Raw genomic sequence first — 18,147 nt, forward strand, 5'->3', positions numbered from 1 at the left:
ATACCAGCCACAGCCACTGGAGGACAGGTAAGCACCCAGGCTTTCCTTTGCCAGTATAAGAGAAAGGGGTAGTCCCCCCTATGCAAGCACCGAGTCATTGCTGACCCACGGGGGACGTCACATCATGACGTTTTCTTGGCAGACTTTTTGTTACGGGGTGGTTTGCCATTGCCTTTACCAATCATCTACACTTTACCCCCAGGAAACTGGGTACTCATTTTACCAACCATGGAAGGATGGAAGGCTGAGTCAACCTTGAGCTGGCTACCTGAGCCCAGCTTCCGCCAGGATCGAACTCAGGTCGCAAGCAGAGCTGGGCTGCAGTGCTGCCGCTTATAAGGTCCCATTCCTCAGAAGGCCGGACCGACCGTTGCCAGGAGCCACTTTTGCAAAGCAGAGACGGAGTTGTGTCGTAGTCTTAAGAGTCCAGGTTTCTGGGCTGTTTCGTGGTGGGAAATAATATTCAGCTCACCCACTCCTCCTCCAGGCTTGCTGCTCTCCCAGCAACTGGGCCATACTTCCAACCAAAGTACGGACAATACTAAACCTGCGCATGTGCAGTTCCCATGTGGGAACAGCACAGAAGACACGACAATGAAAACAGGGTTACGCCTACCTATAAATGTTATATATTGAGTATTCTTCTGTGCAGGCCCACATGGGACCGCACAGAAGACATAACAATAAACTTTGAGAGAGAAATGGACGGCCTTTGAGTAAAGCAGTAGAAAAAGAGGAAGATCTAAAATGAGATGGCTTGACTCAATAAAAGAAGCCACATCCTCCAGTTTGGAAGATCTGAGCAAATATGTTAATGATAGGATGTTTTGGAGGTCTTTCATTCATAGGGTCGCCATAGGTCAGAGGCGACTTGATGGCACATAACACACACACGTAAAGCATGATTGCCGTGCAATTCTTTTGCAAAGCAAGGAGGGAGCCATTGTGTTTGGCTCCACCTTCTTTCTGTTCCCCTTCCTTTAATGGTATGGCTTTATTGGCCATAGCTTTAAGCCTAACCACACTGATTTAAAAAAAAATATTAACACAATCATTTGGCTCCACCTCCTGTGGCAACCATTTTGGATTTGGCTCCACCTCCTGTGGCAACCATTTTGGGGTGGCGCTTACCACCACCTCTCAAAATTCCGAAGGTGCCTGATATTCATTGGACATATCTTGGGCCAGTCATGTACTCTCACGCTCACATGCCCCACTGGATTGTTGTGAAGATAAAATGGAAAATGGAGAATGATGTAGGCTGCTCTAAAAAGCCTCTTAGGTGAAGAGCATCTTAAAAATGTATTAGATAAGTAGGAACTGATTTCAGATCTGTCTGTCCAACATTCCACACCTGCCCACCTTGACTTGAAAAACGGTCACTGGTAAAAAAAGAAAAGAAAGGACCATATTGGTCCACGCAAAATTCAAAAAACATTGAACCAAGTCCTTATAACTCCTTCTATTAAGACCAAGTAAACTGGCACCAGGCATTATGGGAGCTCTTAACTCTTAATCACACTGGATGCTACAAATTTTAAAAAGACAGAGGGAGGGGAAGCAGATTTTTCAGGCCATGGAGTTTCATGGCCTGAATGTACCTCGGAGAGCTCTTGGATCTGCAGGTAAATACCTGCTGGTGGTCGGTCCCTGGCCCCAGGGAGGCTCGGCTGGCCTCGATCAGGGCCAGGGCGTTTTCTATCCTGGCTCCAACCTGGTGGAACTCTCTGTCAGAAGACACTCGGGCCCACCATATCTTTTCGGCGGGCCTGTAAGACAGAGATGTTCCGCCAGGCATTTAGGTGAGGCCAGCACTGGATCCAGCACTGGCCGATCTCCTGCCAGTGGGGGGGGGTATGGTCCATCAGCCCCCCCCCCATGCCTGAGGAGTTAAGAGTTTTCACCAACCCACACCTCCACCCTTTTCTTATCTTGTGTATGGTGGGCAGGGAAAGGGGGAAGGGTGCCCCATCTGGAATGCTGATATTCATGTTTGCACTGAGATGTTTATTGGTTTTATTGATTGTACCTTATTTATGATTGTAACCTGCCCTGAGCCTGCTTGTGGGGAGGGCAGGCTAAAAATCTAATCAATCAATCAGTCAAGGTCTGATCTTACACTGATAAGAGAAACCACTGAAGATCCATTCCAATAACTAAATTATAGCTGATCTTTACAAGTCAACATGAGCTTCAAGTCATACAGATTTCTCTTTTCTGAAGGTTGTTTCAAAGACATGTTCACTTCAAAAGGACTGTTATACCAAGCAAAGACTTTTTCCACTTGGGGATGAATGTCATGACAGATTTAACACCCTCGGGTGTTAACCTAGGTGTTTAACACCACCACAAACATTTTCATATTTTGCCTGCCACTCATCAGGCATGGAGTAAGTAAGTGAAGGTTTATTGTGTTTAGCCATAGGCCATTACAAGTCATGAATAACAAGAATAAAAACAGAAATGTATTTGAATAAAATTGATGTGGCATAATCAAAACAGTAAAATTTAAAACTAAATAAAACCAATAAACCATTTTGAGTTGTCAAATTCAGGTAAGACAATAAAAGTAAACACAGTCAATAAAAACAGTCCAAATCCACAATATTCAGTGTTAATTTAATCCCTTAAGCACAGCATTAGCCCCTATTTTTTTGCAGCCAGGGCAAATAAAGCCATTTTGTAGGATATATTAGCATCAGAATCAGCTAGCAGAACTACAATCTTCTCGGAGTCTGAGTGGGCACAACAGGTATGGGGTAGGAAAATCAAGTCAGCAGCCTTTGAAGGTGTTGGCATCTGGGCCAGCCCACGCCACCCCCGGTGCACCGCTTCTGGCCCAGATGTCTTTACTTTCAGCAGGGCTATTAGGAGAGCTCAACCACGATCCAAGCCCAATCGTCATAACACTTTCCCCCTTACCTAGATCAGCTCTGAGCTGTGTGCACTCGTGCTCCAGCTGGACTGCCCTCTCTTCTTCTTCCTGCAGCTTCTCTTGAGCTCTCCAAATATCCTGGCGTAGACTGCTGCAGTCCTGTTGCAGAACGTGAACCTGGAACGGCACCCAGATGAAAGGCGGGTAGCTTAGAATTGTTTCCTTCGGCACAGCAGCAGCTGGGCCACACTATGCCATACCTGAGACCAGTGGCCTTCTGTCCACAGGTTGGGACACTCAGCCGAGTTGTGCAACCCCAAACTTCCTGGTCGTAAGGCTTGACGGAGCTGCTCTTTTGGCTGCTTTCTGGAAGGCCCTGCTGCCCAGCACACGGGCGAAGAGAGCAAGGGCGTCCACACCCGTCTCTCTCTACACACAAGCGGGGAGGGTAGAGAGGTCAGGCCACTCGGCCGAGGAGAGGATTTCTCCGTTGCTCTGACACCTGGCCTGTTCTTCACTAGGCTGCAGCTCCTGATGCTGGGCTTGTGCTCATTTATCCCTAACGTTCTTGGCCTCCACCAAATTTGCCAGTAAACTTCTCTTGACTGTCCTCCAAAGACCCGCCCCCCCCCCAAGTTTCAGGATGATCGGGCCCCGGAGTCCAATTCTATGGGCCCCAGAAGAAGGTGCCCCCAGTCACTCTCCATTGTTTCCTATGAGGGAAACATTTCCAAGCAGGCTGTCCGGCAGAAACACACAGAGGCAAGGCTGCCATCAGCCAAAGGCACACTCCCAAATGCAAGAGGAAGCTCAGCAGAACTGAAGGGAATCAAGGGAGCCAACATCAAATCAGAGAATCGTGTCCACAGAGAATTCCACTCAAACGAAATTGAAGCCAGGGATACCGTTCCAATTTAGCCCACCTAAACCAGCGTCACTCACAGAAGCCAGGCAGACAAGCAGAGCTCCTGCATGGACTGGGCCACTCATTCCACCCTTCCTGCCTCCCTCCCCCTCCCTCCTCCCCTTCCTCTCTTGGAAAAAAGAAGAAGAATCCCAGGAAGGAGCCAGCCAGCAGCGAAAGCCACGATTCCTGGATTTACCCAGATTTATTCAGTGGTCTGGATCCAAGTTCCCCAATTAGATCCCTGATTCTCTGATTTGATAAGGGAAAGTTGAATTTCCCCCAAACTTTTCCCCCAAATTTCAGATTGCACACTCCTACCAACATTATCCAAAGCAGGTGGACTGGGAGAGAATGTAATAAGTTCTCACAAGGAGATGTAAGAAGTTGGGTATTCACACAATACAAGTGTGACAGTCAAGGGGATACTGCAAGGTGCGCGCACTGGTGGCAAGTACAGATGAGTATGGAGCTAGTAACCAGCACTTGCCAAGCCAGAACCACTTCTTGCCAGCATTTGGCCATACATACAACAAAGAGGCACTTCCAGGGGAAAGCACAGGAAAAAATGGGGAATCCACAAACACCGGAGAAGTATCAATTATACAAAAATACTAATGATCTATATGTGTATATTTATAAAGTGACAAGTGTGTTAAGTGAATAAATATATGCCATATAAAAATAATTCAATACGTTGATATTGAACATTGATTTATGTTCAAAAACGTATTCTTTTTCTGGTCCTCTCACAGCTCTCACAAAACTGTTTCCGTTTTGAACTGAAGGGGGATTGCTGGGGGGGCTCCCCGTATGCTGAATGGCAAGCTGACTTTTTACAAAGCATTCTGAAAATGTATAACACAGAGCACAAATATTCCTTAAATATATATGTGCCTTTTTCAGGCTAAAACTCTTAAATGAGAAGCTTTAAAACGGGTGACCTCTTTTATCCTTAAGATGAGAACACAACTGAAGTGGCGAGATAGTATGCTGCACCAACAGATTTGTCCTGCATTCACAGCTGAGCTGGTATTTGAACACTCATCTATCAAATCTAGGGACACACGTTGCCCTCCCTTGTGGTCAGAGCTCTGGAATCCCCATAGGGCAGGTCTGCACAACCCACCATGCCAAACATGGCGCATCAGCTGGATAGGATGCCCTGGCAGATGCCGAACAAGGTCTTTCAAGCAGTCCTGAGCAGGCAGCAAAAAAGAAGGGGCTTGAGAAGCCTCCAGGGGATGTAAAAACATCCACTGAAGCCTTTTCCCAGACATGACTAGAGTGCAACATAATCAGCCTGGGACGGGGGTGGGGGTGGGTGGTTGGACTGCTCTTACAAAGAGCACGAGTGATCTCTGTGCTGGAGAGAGGAGGCTTCTGAGGTGTGGGACAGCAACATGTCCACTGTAACAGCAAAGCATGCTGAGACATAGTTGGCATTGCACAAAGCAGGTGAACCGGAGGGGGGGGAGGGCGCAAAAGACTCTCTAGGGGACTCCTGTCTTGCTTATGCAACTCTGTGACAATCTAGAGCTCTTTAGGCACGACTATGCGGGCCTGCAGAAAAGTCCTAGACAGCCCGTTTTATTTTTAGCAGCTTTTATAACTTTGATTGCTCGTAGTAAGTAATAATAATTAACTTCAGTAGTACACTTTTTATAACTGTTCAAGTGTAGCCTCCTACAGACTGCACGTTTGGCTGACGGACGTTGCTGAAAGGTACCGACCTGCTTCCGTTCTTTTTCCACCGTCTGCTCCATATCCTGCACCCGATACAGCAGAACTTCCTGGGATTCTTCCAAAGACTCTCTCATGGTAGACTCCCTGGAGAGCTGCTCTTTTAGCTGTAAGACACCAAGTGGGTGAATACATTGAATGAACTGCGCTGGATACACTTTGGGGCCTTGCTAGAAAACTAAGCCCCGCTTGTTAGGATCTAGCGATGCTACAAAGATAGAAAAACTCTGAAACTCTACTAAGACTTGCAAGCTACCAGCGATTTTGTGTTGGCACAGCAAGGCAACGTTCTGGGTTCCTTGGCATCTCTGTGATGAAATCCTGACACACTTTGTACTGGAGGTCAGAGCGGAAAGCCAACAGTTGGAGATTGTAAGGGCTAATAAAGAACGAGATGCTACCTGATTGTAGCCTGCTCTTGTCTCAGTCGGGCATGCGAAGTGTTCTTAGAAAGACTGCGGAAACAGCTGCCCAAGAGCTGCAGCCAATCTGCGTGCAATTGTCTTAATTTGCTCATCTTAACTCAGATGACATCCAGCACGGCGTAGGGGTGACAATGTTGGACTAGGATCTGGGAGACGGGCTCTGCTACTTTTAGCTTAAAACTATTTATCTGAAGGAAGTTGGTCTGGCATAATACTTGCAACTAGGGAAGTCCTGGGTTTATATCCTTCCTCAGCCGTGAAGGACACTGGGTGACCACAGGGCAGTCATTCTCTCTCTCTCAGCCCAACCTACCTCTCAGGGCTGTTGTGAGAATAAAAGAAGGAGAATAGAACAACATAGACTACCCTGAAATAAAAATCTGGACTATAAATAACATAAATGGATCGCAAATGTGGAAAAACACGTGCTGACCCTTTCATATAGAACCTGCCTCTCCAGACATGTAAAACGTAGTGGCTGTTCTGAGTATGTTCAGTATGCTTCGGCGGGGCCGTGGCTCAGTGGCAAAGCATCTGCTCGGCATGCAGAAAGTCCCAGGTTCAATCCTCAGCATCCCCAGTTAAAAAAAAAGATCTACCACCACTTGAGGCCTTGGAGAGCCGCTGCCAGTCAGAGCAGACAAGACTGACCTGGACAGAGCAAGACTCAGTCGAAGGCAGCTTTGCGTGTTCACTCATCCTGTAGCAGAGAGTCATGGATGTTTGGGCTAGTTAGGAAGTTCAACCTTCACCCTTCTCCCTCTCCCTTGCAAGTAACAACCGGCCTTCTGCTCTTACCTCTTGCAGTTTGTGGTTCATTTTGTTTTTGGTCGCCCTCAGCTCCTCCGCAGCAACGGCCACGTCTCTCTGCAATGACCAAAAGACAACACGTCCAGCCAGACTGGAGCAGCAAAGCGCAGGAAGGCATTTCAGAGCTAGCCTGTCTAGAGGTATCGCTCTCAGCAGGGACTTGCCAGCACACTTCTTGACCTTGGATGTACGTGGCAGATCAGGGCACTAAGGGTATGCTATTTTTTCTCATACCCTTAGAAAGCACACCCACTTTATCTAATTTGAAACCAAACCAAATTATGTGTCGGGGGCAGGGGGGGCGGCGGGGAGACAGACACACCAAGAATAAGAATTGCATAATTGAGTGTACTATAAAAATAAGCTACATGTGTTTTGAATAGCCTTACTCTAACACACTTTATCTTTTTCTTAGGCTTTGGTTTCAAATTATTTTGGCAGGAAGCAGAACAAAGACTGGAAAGTGAGATGAAACTAATATAAAAATAGAGGAGTGCAAACAAACATACAGACAGTAGCATGTGGATCAAGCATTGTATAAAACAGCAAACACCCTCCCTCAACCCACTAACTACTGGAACCACAACCCAGTCAAACACATATTTAGCAGAAGTCAGTGTCAATAACTGTCAATACGTTTTTTGCCTTAAATGTGAATGGCAGAAAACTCCCTTTCGCTGCAATGAAAGCCGATCCTCTTATCCTTCGTGGCATTCCCCTAGAGGCAGCCAGATTTGGGTTCTGCCCCCTTTGATGCATCTGCAGCCATCAGGATTTCTAGCCACTCTGAAGAGAGGAAGCTGTTTCCCAGACGCCTTTTAGCAAAAGCTCCCCCCATCCAAAGAAACCGCAGCTCTCAGCATTCCCAGTTTTGGAAAAAGGGCTCTACGTTCATCAGAGCATAACGATCCTTTCGCAAGCTCATGTCCCTTTGGGAGCAGGGAAAGAGCAGCCGCCTACAGAACTGGGCCAAAGAGCATCTCGAGAGCAGGCTGCTGCCAGGAACCTCGATACCTTGGCTGCAGTTGCAGTCTCCAGGGCAGCACTGAGCCTTTCCGCTTTCTTGTTGGCTTTTCCCGCCTCCTCTTGCAAGTCCCTCAGCTGCTGGCGCAACATCCTCCCCTCTGCCTGAAGCACCTTCAGCTCTTCCATATGCTCTTCCTGTATGGTGCTGAGGCGCTTCTCTAGATTGGCTGCCAGAAAGCAAGAGAGAATTTGAAAGGAATTCCCAGGCTCCCAAGAGCCAAAGCCTGTTTGCTTAAATGACACTCTGAGGCCTACTTTGCTGTTACACCCCCAAAAGTTTACTTTCAGCACATGAATAACTACCACACACTGTTAGAGGAGCCCATCTTGTTTCTGGGTAATCCACTCCTAAACTCGAGCCCTGACTGGAGGATGTATCACTCCACCTGCTTTGGGAGAGGCTGAACAGCCAATTACATCAGAGACAGGGATGTGGCAGAATTCGCGCTTCCTGGCAGAGACTAATTAAATCAAGGCAAGGCCCAGGGTGATCAATCATGAAAAGACACAACCACTTCTGTGGGCAGCCACTTTGAGTTCTTACTAGCTTCATAAATCAATTTCCTGAGGTACATAAGCTGCTGTCTTGCGGCGCATAATTTAGGAATCACCACCACAGAGACCACAGAAACATACACCACAGGGAGGGCGTAAAACATCTAGTGTCTTGCGAATGCCAGCTTCCCCTCCCTTCATGTCGTACCTGCATGCTGTGGGTTCAGGTCTCTCTCCGTCTGTAGCCGGAACACATTCAGTTTCAGGGTCTGCACGACGCTCTCCAGGCGGCACATCCGACTCACCAGTTTGTCGCAGTTTTTCCACAGCGTGTCATTCTCTCCAACAAAAGCCACTCTAGCGCAAAGGGGGCTGATGGAGTGGTGATCTTCAGAGTGATCCGGAGGTTTGGAAGGGAAGAATTCCACACTGGGTGAAACAAAATGTAGCAAAAGTCTGTATTATCTGAAAGAGAATCATGCGCCCCCACAATGCTAAGCGTGCGGCCACATAGAAAAAATCTAGAGCCCAGAAGAAAGGAAGAAAAACCTACTTTTCATTCCCAATGACATGGGGTGAGTTTATCCTTCACCTCTATTGGTGCTCCTAACCACACCCCTTTCTTTTCTCCCAGATAAGAAAACACTTTCCATTCATTTTCTCTCCTGCTTACTGAGTTCCCATAATAAGCACATCCTGTCCTATCCAAGTGTAGGATATATATTTTTGCTTTCTTTCCCTGCACAGAAAAGAGACTCTGTTCTTTGCAGCAACTTCTATTTACTTTTATAAGCATAGCTGTAGACATTTAAATTCACCTCTTCGTGCATGTAAGTATAGGCACTTCTATTTCCTATAGGATCTCCTGTTGGATATTGTTTTTGTGTTTGCTGTTCAGAAGATGGCTCAGCCTGTCTAGGCTGGTGAACAGATCTCTGTAAAGAATGAGAAGTGGGCGGGGAAGGATAGGTATTTCACTGATGAAGTGCAAGGAATTAGGGACCACAGCATTAGAGCTTGAAGATTTAACATCAAGTTGGGGTGATGAGGGAGATAAACTGGAAGAGATCTTCTTTCAGGAAGATTCATCAAGCCAGTGTGGCCTAATGGTCAGAATGTCCCACTAGGATCTGGGAACCTGGGTTCAAATGCCCACTCTGCCATGGAAGCTTGCAGGGTGAACCTGGGCCAGTCATACACACTCAGCCTAACCTACCTCACAGGGTTGTTGTGAGGATAAAACAGAGGAAAGGAGAACTAAGCTGCTTTAGGTCCCCATTGGGAAGAAAAACAGTGGAAAGAAGTTTCTTAAGAAGTACCCTATATTACAACGATGGGCATTTCAAATTCTTGCAGGGTCTGATATAACCTGCACAGGCAAGGGTATGGTCTGACTCTCCAACAGCTGCAAAGAAGGCTAACTTGCAAAGATCGGGAACACTGTCTTTGGATAGCTTTGCACAGAAGGGAAGCAGACCTTCAGAAATCCATCATTCCAAGCCAAGGGTCGTGTTCATTAAAGACAAGTGCTGCAGGTTCAGCTGTTTGCCAGAGAGAGTGGATGTGCCAGAGTTCTCTCGGCAACTGGGTAGACCTTGCAGATCAAATGCAATCAAGCAGCCAGCACTTGAACGTGAAGGTGCTTTTAGGCTTCTACTTGAGACTGATGCTTATGTCTGCAGAAAGCCTGCCAAAATGTCCAAGGCCATAGCACTTCGTTGCAGGTAGTATATCCTTGACGAACAAAACAGTTTTCAACTTCTTTTCTTTGCTTATCATAAAATGTATTTTGTTATTAGCACATTCACTTTCATTGATTTATTCATAAACCAGCTTTCAGCCAAAAAAAAGTTCAGAAGTAGGGGTATGAGTTTCGGGTTTCCAATTCGGAAAAAATGCCCGAATCGGACCCGATCTGTAAAGATTTGGGATTTCCAAATCGGGGCCAACGATTCGGAACAGCCAAATCAAAGCTTCCCAAAACGATTTGGGTCGCTTCGGGGCCTTTTAAACTTCAGCTGGCCCATGGGCCAGCTGAAGTTTAAAGGGCCTTCTGGGCATGCGGGGGGGAGTTTAAAGGGAAAAATGCTTCCCGCGCCGTTTGCAAATGGCGCGGGGAGCCTTCTACCCTTTAAGCTCTCCCTCCTCCCCCCTCCTTCCAGCTGGCTTGAAAGGGGGAGAGTTTAAAGGGCAGAAGGCTCCCATGCCGTTCTACCCTTTAAGCTCTTCCCCAGTCCCTCCAGCCAGCTGTGGGGTTTGGGGTGTTTAAAGGGCACTGCCGCAGTTTACTACATTTAAATAAAATGCAGTAAAAATCTTGACCAAAGAATCTCCTTCTGCTCACAAAAACATGCAATAATACAATCATTAAGCGTATTTCGATGACTTATGATGCTATCCGAGGATGAGTTAAACCACTCTAAAACCCCTGAAATCAACGGCCTTGACTGGAGTAACTCTGCCTCTGCTTACACTGTTACTAACTCTGATCCAGGAGTGGGGAGAGGAGACAAGAGTTCAAAGCAAGGAAAAAGTGGGATTGAGGTATCCATTTCAGCTATACCTGTAGCCGTTCACACCCAGCATCTCCAGATCCTTCAGCAGCCCACTCGTCTGCTCTTCAACAACTCTCATCCTCTGGTTCAGGATGACAAAGGTTTCAGGAGCTGTTGCGTTGACGCTCACGGGAGTAACGATCGGCCTCGCCATCACAAGTTCAGCAGCCAGCACACTATCGGCAAACAAGAAACCCTGAAATCTCCACCAGTTATGAGGGATTTGGAAACTTATTAAAACAGTCAGACTTAAGAGAAATACAAAGTGACAAACGAAGAGATATAGAGCAGAACCACAAGTGACAAAAGGCACAGATTGGACACTTGTCTGCTTCCCTCGAGTTTTGATGGGAAATGTAGGCAGCTTGGTGGAATGTTGGACAAGTGACAGTTGAAAAGTCCATTGGACAGCAGTCAGAGAGCGAAGCTGCGAGACCAGGATGCCTACATTTCCCATCAAAACTTGAGGGAAGCTGACAAGTGTCCAATCTGTGCCTTTTGTCACTTGTGGTTCTGCTCATAGTCCAAAGAAATCTGGACAGTGCAGATTACTGCTCTCACAGGAATCGGGGACATAGCTATATTAAAAACTGGTTATTGGTTTTACACCAGTTTAACAGCCATGCCTTCCCCTCCCCCACAAAGAACCCTGGGGGTTGTAGTCTGGTGAGGGTTACTCTCTGGTAACAAACCCTAACCCTGACTGCTTCAGGCCAGTCATTCTCTCTCAGCCTAATCTACCTCACAGGGATGTTGTGATGGAAGAAGAGAAAATGATGTATGGTGTCCTGATCTCTCCTTGGACAAAGAGCAGGATAAAAAATGCTCTAAATAAATAAGTAACATCCAGAACATTTTCTTGCCACATTGCACCATTCTTCCTGAACCTCGCAGAGCAGAGCAGAAATTTTACGCCAGGTTTTTTGCAGTAAAATAATTTTGTTTAAAATGTGAGCAACTTCAAATCACAAACAACAAAACATCTGTAAGACCCCAGTACATGTTACAACAGTCCACACAACACTAATTTTGGAGAGTGGAAGGAAGGGACAGCAGCAATCTCTTCCTTCGATCTCTATTCCTAGTAAAAGTTCACTGCAGCTCTGCAGAAGGTACAGAAAAGGGCAATTTAAGTTTCAGACCAAGGCCCACTAACTAGTGCTTTTAAGTAAAGATGCATCACAGTAGACTACAGAATGACCAGCAGATTGGGAACACTTACAAAGAAGGCCTTTTTGTTTGACTATCACATTGGTAAAATTATTGACCATATTATTACAGAGAGGTAGCCATGTTGTAGCAAAATGAAAAAGTCCAGTGGCAGCTGAAAGACTAATAAAATTTACTGCAGCACAAAAGCTAGAATAAGTAAGTTTTTGATAGTCTTTAAGGTACTACTGGACTCCTTTTTTTAACCATACAGAGTGTGTGCGTAGAAAGAATTTACACTCTGAAAAGAATAGACTGCAAGCCCGTCCAATGAAATGGAGGAGAAGTATATTGATAACAGACAAGAGGAAGTCCTTCACTCATCATTTGATTTTCAGTTGCCTGAAGGTGCTGAAAAACCTTTGCCAGTGACAGAACAGTCTGTAAACGTTCATGTTCTCCAGAACTCTTCTTCATTTTTAAAAAACCAGTGTGAGAAAGAGGTCTAGAGATCTTGAAAGTCTGCACTCTGGAAAAAGTCTGCTACTGGTCAGGAAACAATGTGCAAGCTTTTAACCTTCCCAGAACTCTTCCTCAAGCTAGATATTTTTTAAAGAAACAAGAACAACGAAGAAGTGATCAAAAGAACTTGAAAACTTGCACATTTGACTAGCAGAGCCTAGTCAAGTATAACTTCTGTTTTATAAGGTAATGGAAGAACGGCACGATATGGAAATGAACTATTGCCAGCTGCTCCCCATCCCTTTTATTTAAACATCCAGATTGAAGAAGAGTTCTGGAAAACTTTTGAAAGTTTACAGACTGCTCTCTGACTGGCAGAAGTTTTTCAGCACCTTTGAGCAACTCAAAATCGAATTATGAATGAAGGACTGCCTCGTCTGTTGTAAAGATACTTGTACGTTGTTTCTTGACTGGCAGCAGTGTTCCAAGAACAGCTTTCCACAAGCTATGCAAAACTGAAATATTAAAAAAAAAGGTTTTTTTACTCAGATAGGAGGGCTGTACTGTAAGGAAGCATTTTCAAAGAGATCCATCAGTAAACAGATAAGGACTTTAGCCTTTACTACTATGTACTGTCTACTGCGGTACGCATGATCCTACTTGATAGTTTCTTAGAATGTCAGTCCTAGACATGTATCTGACGATGTCAGACGTGCATCTGATGAAGAGTACTGTGGATCTCGAAGACTAACGTTGGTTAGTTTTAAAGGTGCTACTGGACTCTTTTCTATTTTGCTACAACAGACTAACACGGCTAACTCCTCTGGATCTAAGTCCTAGAATTACTTTTACTGCTTCAGCAATTCTTTAACTCTGTATTGGATTTCTGCTGGTTTTAAATCTTTGCATTTATATACCCTATTACAATGTCTATTGAAATGGGGTGTGCACACACACAGAGGTTTAACTCCCATTACTGCCATGAGCTCTGCAGGTGCCCTTGGGGAAGCCATTCTTCTCAGCCCTAGCTTCCCAGCTGTATTGTGGGGATAATAAAAACATCTGTCAAGAAGGGTAGTATATAAGCACTGTTATTATTAAATGGACTGTACTGACTCACACTGTGTAATCAGCCTTGAGCCTCAGTGAGAAAAATGGACTATAAACAACATAAACAGATAAAAATAAATTCTGTCCTGTATGACAGGCCAAGATGGGTAGCCATGTTAGTCTGTCTGTAGCAGTAAAAAAGAGCAAGGGTCCAGTAGCACCTGTAAGACTAACAAAATTTGTGGTATCTGAAGAAGTGAGCTGTGACTCATGAAAGCTCATACCCTACCCCAAATTTTGTTAGTCTTATAAGTGCTACTGGATTCTGGCTCTTTTCTACTGTATGATTTGGGACAAGTATGACAGTTTTTAATTCTGGACTTTGCTTTTGGACCCAGAACCTTTGCTCCTCACAGCAGGTAACACTGAGCTAGGCATGACAGCCAACTGGGTGCAGCCATCATCACAGTGTTGGACTAAGATCTGGGTGACCCAGGTTTATTTATTTATGTCATTTATAGACCGTCTTTCTCACTGAGACTCAAGGCAGATTACATAACAACAACAACAGATATACTGCTCTTCTAGACAGATTAGTACCTCACTCAGAGCGGTGAACAAGTTAGTGTTATTATCATTCCCAGAATACAGCTGGGGAGCTGGGGCTGAGAGGAGTGGTTTACCCCAAACCACCTGCTGAGCTCAAGGCAGGAGAGGGATTTGAACCAGTACAGTACTGATTTACAGCCAAACCACTTAACCACTGTGCTACAGTAGCACTCACATTAATGTGAGATTAATACAGTCCATATCAAGGAACCAGTTTGGTGTAGTGGTTAAGAGTGGCAGGAGTCTAATCTGGAGATCCAGGTTTGATCCCCCACTTCTCCGCTTGAAGCCAGCTGGGTGACCTTGGGTCAGTCACAGCTTCTCGGAGCTCTCTCAGCCCCACCCACCTCACAGGGTCATTGTTGTGGTGGGGATAATAATAATAACATACTTTGTAAAGTGCTCTGAGTGGGTGTTAAATTGTCCTGAAGGGCGGTAAATAAATCAAAAGTTGTTGTTGTTATTTCCATAAACAATGCCATAGGGTCAATAAATGCAAGTTTACAAAGATGTAACCTTAACAAAAATCCAATACAGCTTGCGTGGACAGCAGGCTACAAATTTAATAAAATGAAGAAAAGGAATGCTGAAACAGAGCATAAGCAATTCTGGGACTGACATTAGACAACACAGAAGTACCCAGTAGGGTCATAACTGACATAAATCTATAAAATACTTGAAGCACAGGTAGCATATAGGAGCACATGCTTAAAGCCACAGTCCGATGCCCAGACAGCCGCCATGCAAGCTGTCTGGGTGATCTCGGGCCAGCCACACACTCTCAACCCGGCCTACCTCACAGGGTGGTTGTGGGGATGGCGCAGAGAAGGACGCCGCCTTCCACCCTGGTGTCCTCCTCGGAGGGAGAGGCAGGGAGGGATGCTCGTGCAAGCCCCATTCCGCCCTCTCCCTCTTCGCCAGCAACGCAGGCCCAGCCAGGGGCTGCCTCGTTTACCCTCCCAACGCCTCACGGCCTAGTTAGTTTCCATGGAGCAAGTCCGCCGCTTCAAACTGACCCGCTTCCCTCAGAGACGCTCCTTCTCGAAGCATTCTGGGACTTGTAGTCTTTTTGACCGAAGCCGGCGCCTTAGGGAGGCACGCATGCGCAATGAGCTTTCCTTCGCCTCCGGACAAAACAGGCGTGGAGGGTCGGGGCTCGCTTTGCCGCTTGGCGGGTCGGTGGGTCTAATGACGTAACCTTGGAGGCTTAAGAGGGCCGAGCTGATAGACTTGCTTTCGTCCCTCCTTTACTTTACACATCTAAGGTGTTACAAACTGAAAAGAGAGAGGCAACAGAAAATGAGTGCGGCGCTTTAAGGACCGCATAAAAGTTATTTGCAAGAGCAAGTTGTTGCGTTACAACGCGAGCGCCCCAAAACTTCTTACCAGACAGCAGCGTTGCTGCCTGAGTGCTTTGCTGTTTCGCATGTTTATTCGCTTGGTTTGGTTTTACAGACAGAGTTTGTCCTTTTGTAGAGTTTGAACGTTTTGGTAATGCTGGAATTTTGTTTTTTTAATTCTATTTTTTATTATTTTTTCCAGATAAGAAAGAAACAGCTAAAAAGTAGCACTAAAGTTTTCAGTACAGTTCAGTAGGCTTGCTTAACTTAGCGTTATAATTCTCCAAGGCTTCTAATTAATCTCAATAAAATTTATAACTAAGTTCTGATAGTTCACACTTTGTTGCCATCATGTTGGCTTCTATTCTGTACATTTATTATTTATCCATTAATAAAAGGGATTCCAAGGTGTAAAAAACTCTTCTTCCTCTTGTCCATTCAATATAGAAGTGAATTTATCTTCTCTATTAATTCCTCCTGTTTGGGTATCGCTTTTCGTTGCCAGTAGGACGCAAATCGAATTCTAGCTGCAGTTATTACATGAATAGTAAAATGCATCTGTTCTTTGTAATGCTGGAATTTTGTAGAGCTTGATTTTTTTATTTATTTATTTTTGGTATTGTTGGAATTTTGATTTTTTTTTCATTTTGGTGTTTTGAAATTCTTTTTTGTTTTGCTGGTATAATATTCTCTGTTTCTTAATTTAATATAACTGAATATTAAGTTATGTTCTGACCTAGATAGCCCAGGTGAGCCTGATCTCATCAGATCCCAGAAGCTAAGCAGAGTCAACCTTGATTAGTAATGGGATGGGAGACCTCCAGTGAAGACCAGGGTTGCAGAGGCAGGCAATGGCGAACCACCTCTGTTAGTCTCTTGCCAGGAAAACCCCACCAGGGGTTGCCATAAGTCAGCTATGACTTGAGGGCCTCATCTACCACCACCATATTCAGTTATAAAGAATATGATTCATGCCATCCACGAACAGGGACTCACAAACAACCATGAACATGACCCTGTTCACAAACATGTTCGTGGTTGGCTGTTCGTAGGGGCCAGCAGGCTCTCCTCTGTTGCCAAAGTCCCCCTCCTCCTCCTGTTATGAGGCCTGCCATGAACTGTGTCAGTTTCCTGGGTTGCTGTTTAAAGATCTACCAAAGACTCTGTTTTGGGGCAGCATTGCCCATGCCTGTATCCTGTTCTCCTTGCTGCAATGGACTGTGCCATCTATGTCTGTTTCCTGCCTCCCTGGGCACCTATCTCACCTGTGCCCAGAGCCATGCTGCCAGCAGCACAGCGCCAGCCGGAGGGACCCGCCACGAGCCTGGCCAGGCACCCCCTGGTCAGTCCCCACGGAGAGCCCCTTGCAGGCTGGTCACTGAGCTTGCCCCCACCATTGGGCAGCCTGCTAGCAAGCCCAAACCGTGCCAAGGGAGAAGCCATGTTTCCCAGGCAAAGAAGAACCACTATGGACTGTGTGCTCTGCGGCAGCCATTTCCAGACCAGGCTCCTGTCACATCCACGGAGCCCAGCCTCACCCTGATATGCATATCTCTGGAAGCCGCCCCGGAATGGAAGCTATGTGCTGGCTGTCCAGAACACTTAATGGACGCATCTCAATACAGCTACCGCATTCCAGAGCTGATGCCATCAAGACAACCCCAGCTTCCTGGCAGATCCAATCAACCTGCCTGGCACTTCCCTCCCCTCCTTTGTCCCCTCTTCCTGAGGTGTCACTATCATACAATCAGCTACTAAAGTGGCCCATCAAGGATAGTTGCAGAGCCATCACGCCTTTGTTCCCCTTTTGAGAACCACAGGGAAAGGCACCTGCCCCAGGGTACGTTTTGGGGTATTTAAGCCGGCCTCCCTGGCCATGAGGTGTGCGTGCCATTCCTTTCCTGATCCCAGCCAGGCGCGTGCCATTCCTATCCTGAACCTTCATTGCCTCTCCCTACGGGTCTAGTGCAGGCATTAGATACCACCACGCTTCGCTTCGCTGCTACATCTTTCTTCCACGCCGTGAGCAGGTGAGTATACCCAGTTCCATCGTTCTCAAGTGGGCTCTCCTGCTAATGCAACCGGCTCTATTTTTCCAACTCTTTATTTCTTAGTCTCTTATGTATCTTGTTTGTGTGTGTGCTAGCTTAGGCATACACAACATTATTAGTGAAAACACGTTTTATCTTTATTAGTCTCGCCTCTTTATTTCACGAGTGTTCTGATAGAAGGACTCTGGTATAGCTGGTCAAGATCCTGCACTAATTTAAATCCAGACTGCAAGCTAATTCCCCCATCAAAGAGCAGTTCTGGTAACACCTCCAGCCATCATCCAAGTTTGGTCAAGATCCCTACTGCACCACTCCCAGAAACCCGACCTGAGCAGGCAGCAGGAAAGGTACCAATAGTAAATAATAGCTTGGTCCCAGAACCTGGCAGCAGCCCTGGAACCTGAAGGGGTAGATCCATATCCCACCAAACACAAAGAAAATTCAAGCTCCAATGCACTCTCCCTGTCTATCAAAATGCCAACAGCAGCTGTCTCTCCCTTTCCACTGTCTGCAAAGACTAGCCAGAGCTGGGAGCCCCCCCTCCCCCATGGTCTTTGCTCTCTTGTAAAAAATTTGGAGTTCCACACTTGGAAGACCTGCCTGTAAAGCTAAATTAGGCTTAGATTGGGGTTTCCAGGGAAACAGCAGGAGTT

General features: G+C 46.1%; 1 protein-coding gene across 1 annotated transcript in view; it reads right to left on the reverse strand.

Annotated features, from left to right (window-relative positions):
* The window catches only part of CCDC150 (coiled-coil domain containing 150), a 57,133-nt gene extending 42,174 nt beyond the window's left edge, over positions 1 to 14,959 (reverse strand). Inside the window, 7 exon segments of the mRNA XM_054970132.1 lie at positions 2,923 to 3,052; positions 5,513 to 5,629; positions 6,746 to 6,814; positions 7,772 to 7,950; positions 8,487 to 8,707; positions 10,842 to 11,009; positions 14,899 to 14,959. Coding sequence (XP_054826107.1) covers positions 2,923 to 3,052; positions 5,513 to 5,629; positions 6,746 to 6,814; positions 7,772 to 7,950; positions 8,487 to 8,707; positions 10,842 to 10,987 — 862 coding nt within the window. The 5' untranslated portion in view covers positions 10,988 to 11,009; positions 14,899 to 14,959.
* Between the last annotated feature and the right edge of the window lie 3,188 nt (positions 14,960 to 18,147).

Source organism: Eublepharis macularius, chromosome 2 (assembly GCF_028583425.1).
Source record: "Eublepharis macularius isolate TG4126 chromosome 2, MPM_Emac_v1.0, whole genome shotgun sequence".
NCBI lineage: Eukaryota > Metazoa > Chordata > Lepidosauria > Squamata > Eublepharidae > Eublepharis > Eublepharis macularius.